Genomic DNA, 4,096 nt, shown 5'->3' with positions numbered 1-4,096 from the left:
TGGGTGGGGGGAGAGGGCGGAAGGCAGAGGGAGCGGGGAGAAGGGAGGGGCAGAGGGAAGGCTGCCAGAAATGGGGGGTGAGGGAGGGTAGTCCGCTGGGGGAGGGGCCGGGAGCCCGCTGGAGGAGGAGCGTCGTAGGGGCTCGGGGGCGGGGTGTCCCTGCCAGGGGAAGCCCTGAGGGGGAGGGCGGTGGTTTTGAGGTAGGGTTTTGGGGAGAGGAAGCAAGAGCCATTTCCTGCCATCAGCAAAGACCCTCCTCGGTGGGCCTCCCCCACCAGTTGCCCAATAGTGACACTCACCTCCGCCCCCCGCGCCCCATCCCCCCGGCTGGCTCCTATTTCACCAGCTCCTGCAGTGACAGCTGGAGGGCCCAGGAGATGAAGTTCCCGGCTCCCCACCCTGGTCTTCCACTCTCCACCCTCTCCCCAGAGAATCGATTGATTCCTGACGTCCCCCGGCAAGGGCGCTGTGGGGTGGGGAGCACTGGACGGCTTGGCCTGGTTCAGAGACCTGCCAGGTGAGGGTGGGGGTGCAGCTGATTTCTCTAGAGCCGACCAGAGCTTGCAGAAATGGCTGCAAGGCCTTCTCCTTGGCCTTCAAAGATCTCTTTGCTTTCTGAAACCCATCTTCCCTCTTTCGCCTTTACCAGTAGTTGGGGACATCACCTTTGGGGCTCCTGGGGATAGCTGGTGGGGAGAGGTGCGGCAGAGCCAGGGCCCAGGTGGAAGCTACCCGGAGAAGAATGTGAACAAGGATGTGTTCTCTCCTTAGGGTCCGTGGCCTGATCCCCCAAGAGCAGCTACCCTGGGTTGCCATGAGAGAGACCTTTGAGGCCCTCAGCTCCCTGGGTGAGCCAGCGGCACTCCGCACTCGGGGAACTTGGGTGGTGGGAGGCAGGATTCAGGGGCATCCTAGGCCCGCTGCTTCCCTACAATTCGGACCGCAACCCAAGCGGTAGGGACAGAGAGAGAGAGGGAGACAAGAATCTGAAGGAGACTCCAGGCTCCGGGCTGTAAGCGCAGAGCCCAGCGCGAGGCTCGAACTCATGAACTGTGAGATCGTGACCTGAGCCAAAGCTGGCGGCTTAACCGACTGAGCCACCCAGGCGCCCCTTATCAGGGTGTATTTGAATGCCTGGCCCTGTGGAGGTTGTGTGGTACTGCATGAGCACATGTGCCCTCACAGAGCACAGATATTTAGACCTATTCTATCTCTTCCTTCACCTGCCCTTGACTCTGTGTAAAGGGGCTGAGGTTGATACCTGCGCAGGCTGCTGGGGAGCCTGGCTATCCCCCTGTCCTGCTGGCTAGAGACCCTTCCCGGGCAAGCTGGAAAAAGCCCCTTGGTGTTTTGGGGAAGGGGAAGACCTCCTCCCTTTGTCTCCTGTTCTATACGGGAGGCTTTACGTGGCCCTATACTTCTGCCTGTAACAGGGTTCTCTGTGGGACAGCCGGAGATGGCCCCCCAAAGTGAGCCTGGGGAAGGGTCCCACGATACCCAGGAGCAGATGTCGCCTCCCAGGGAAGACAGCGTGCTGGGCACATGCTCAGGTAAGTAGGTGGGGGACCATGAACAGCGGCTCAGGGTAGAATCCACCTTTCCTTCTTCAAGTGCCAGGGTGCTACTGCTGTTACTTGAACACCTCAGTAACCAAAGAGACGAAGATTCCTGCCTTCGGGGAGCTTACCCTAGCGAGGGCAGACAGTCAGCAAACAAATATAAAAATAAGTGTACTTACAAACTGTGTCAGATGGGGAAATGTGCTGGGGGAGGGGGCAGAGAGGGAGTCTGAGGTGGGGGTGGGGCCGGCTGCAGGATTAAATAGTGAGAGTGAGAGGAGGTCCCGCTGGGAAGTCAAGATTAGAGCCAGATTTGGGAGAGGTGAGGGAGGCGGCTAAGCGGCTCCTGGGAGAAGACGCCTAAAGCAGGCATGGGTCTGGCTTCTTGACATTCGGATCTTCTGCAATGATCTGCCTGGAAGTCGGGTCCATCTGGTGGGTCTGCAGCCCTCCTCCTAAGAGTAACTGTAAGCCTCAGGGTAGAGACCTTTCCTTGCTTCCGCTGCCTCACACACATCTTCCAGAAGCTACTCAACAGCTGCGGCTCTTGCACAGCCTCTGCAGGGCACCTGCTTGCGGGAGCCGGAGGCTGCGCCCCGGGGCGGCTGGGAAATTCAGTCCCTGCGGGTAGGATGTGGGACACATTGATCCTGCCTGTCGGGCTGGGACTCGGGTTTCAAAAGCCCCTGCTTGATCCTGTGGGGACGTCTGTCCATCTGTGATTTGTCTGGAGTCCTTGAGGTGGCCTGTTCTCTGCCAGGGCACGAGGCCCCAAGACCAGAGGAAGATGTCCACGGTGAGGAAGCTGAAGCTCCCTGCGGAGGAGACCAGAAGGCGGAGCCCCCGAGCTCTTGCCCAGGTGAGTCCTCCCCCCTCCCAAGCCCGCCAGGGCCCAGGCAGAGGGGACAGGGGCCTTGTAAACTCCCGGGCTGCTCTCTGATGAGGCCGCCACTCCGGCCCCTTCCGACCTAAGACGACCCAGTCCCTGGCACCTTTCTGCTGTAGAGCTTCAAGCCCCTAGAGAGAATTCCATGTCACAGACAACAGGAATCAGTGAGGCTGGTCCCCCAGAGACACCTCCCCTCCCCTCAACATCCTTCAGAAGTCTTAATGTCCCCTCCTCTCCGCCTGAGTCCATACTTGTTGCTGACTTGAATTACCATACACTTGAAGACATTCCTTTTCATTGACTTCCCCCAGACAAGCTCCCTGCCCCAAATCGCCACATGCTTCAAATACGTGGTCCAGGACTCACATCCCCCACACCCAGGGCGATCACACAGCTGATCGTCTCTCTACAATGGCGCCATCGCACCCTTCCACTACCACCAAACTTAGCACCTTCTGCCTAAGGGATGTCATTTATTCTAGCAGGTTTTCTAGGGCCTGCTAGGTGTACGCTGTGTTAGGTAGAAGGAGATTGCCTCTAGGCTGACACAGACCTGGTTTGAATCCTTGCTCCACATTTACTGCCCAGTGATGTTAGACAGGCTGAGCCACCTCCAGCAGCTTGTTCACCTGTAAGCAGGGAAAAGAGTAACTTCATGGCCGCTGTGACGCTTTCTGACAGCATCTGGACAACGTGTCATCTAGAGTTGGCATTCGATAAATGGTGGCAGTCCTCATTTTTATTAGACACAGAGAGACATGGAACACAAGATGTCTGCCTTTTGGAAACTAAACTATAGTTGGGATGACATGAATATGAACTAGAATAAAGGGCTCAAGGAACAAATAACAATAGAGCCACATCACAAGCAAGTGTAACAGTGTTAACAGTGGGTGCTGTGGGTGTTTATGTAAGAGATCCTCATGACTAGGTTTGTCAGAGAGTGTGTTGATTTGTGCTACATTTTGAGGGAGGTGTAGACCTCAGCTCTGATGGGGGTGGCGTAGAGGATAGGAAAACAGTCTAGGCTGAGAAGAGACTTTAACACAGGAAAGGTGACATGTGGCTGGGGTTAGAACAGACCTGCCTGGCTGAAGGGGAGGGTTTATGTGTGGGGGTAGTGAGAAAGTTGGATGAGGAAGGGGTGGGGAGGGGAGTGAACCTCAGAATCAGCTAGAACTTACTTTATCCTGTAAACAATAGGGAGCTCTCGATGCTCCTTGAGTAGAAGAGTGGCATAATGAAGACGAAAGCAATATCACAGTAGGATAAATAGTTGTTTGGAACTGATGGACCCGTGAAAGACACCAGGAGTAAACCTAATTGTGGGCAGTTCATGGGTAACGTACCCGGCACTCAGGCTCTTCCAGGCCTTCAGAGCCAGACAGGAACTCAGATCATCAATGGTCCTTAAACAACAATCACTTAGGGAGCTTTGTTTTTTATTATTTTTTAATATGTATTTATTTATTTTTGAGAGAAAGCGTGAGTGGGGGAGGGGCAGAGACAGAGGGAGACCCAGAATCCAAAGCAGGCTCCAGGCTCTGAGCTGTCAGCACAGAGCCCCACACAGGGCTCCATCCTACCAACTGTGAGATCGTGACCTGAGCTGAAGTCAACTCAGCCACCCCAGGAGCCCCCCCCCCCC

General features: G+C 55.8%; 1 protein-coding gene across 1 annotated transcript in view; it reads left to right on the top strand.

Moving 5' to 3' along the window:
* The first annotated feature begins 257 nt into the window (after window positions 1–257).
* ZNF467 (zinc finger protein 467) overlaps window positions 258–4,096 on the top strand; it is a 5,887-nt gene continuing 2,048 nt past the window's right edge. The window contains exons 1-4 of the mRNA XM_077778045.1: window positions 258–517; window positions 772–848; window positions 1,434–1,550; window positions 2,320–2,418. Coding sequence (XP_077634171.1) covers window positions 378–517; window positions 772–848; window positions 1,434–1,550; window positions 2,320–2,418 — 433 coding nt within the window. The 5' untranslated portion in view covers window positions 258–377. The remainder of the gene's footprint in view (window positions 518–771; window positions 849–1,433; window positions 1,551–2,319; window positions 2,419–4,096) is intronic.

This window comes from Crocuta crocuta, unplaced genomic scaffold (assembly GCF_008692635.1).
Source record: "Crocuta crocuta isolate KB4526 unplaced genomic scaffold, BGI_CrCroc_1.0 scaffold128, whole genome shotgun sequence".
Lineage (NCBI taxonomy): Eukaryota > Metazoa > Chordata > Mammalia > Carnivora > Hyaenidae > Crocuta > Crocuta crocuta.
The sequence above is the reverse complement of the archived record's forward strand: the minus strand, read 5'-3'. Positions and strand labels throughout refer to the sequence as shown.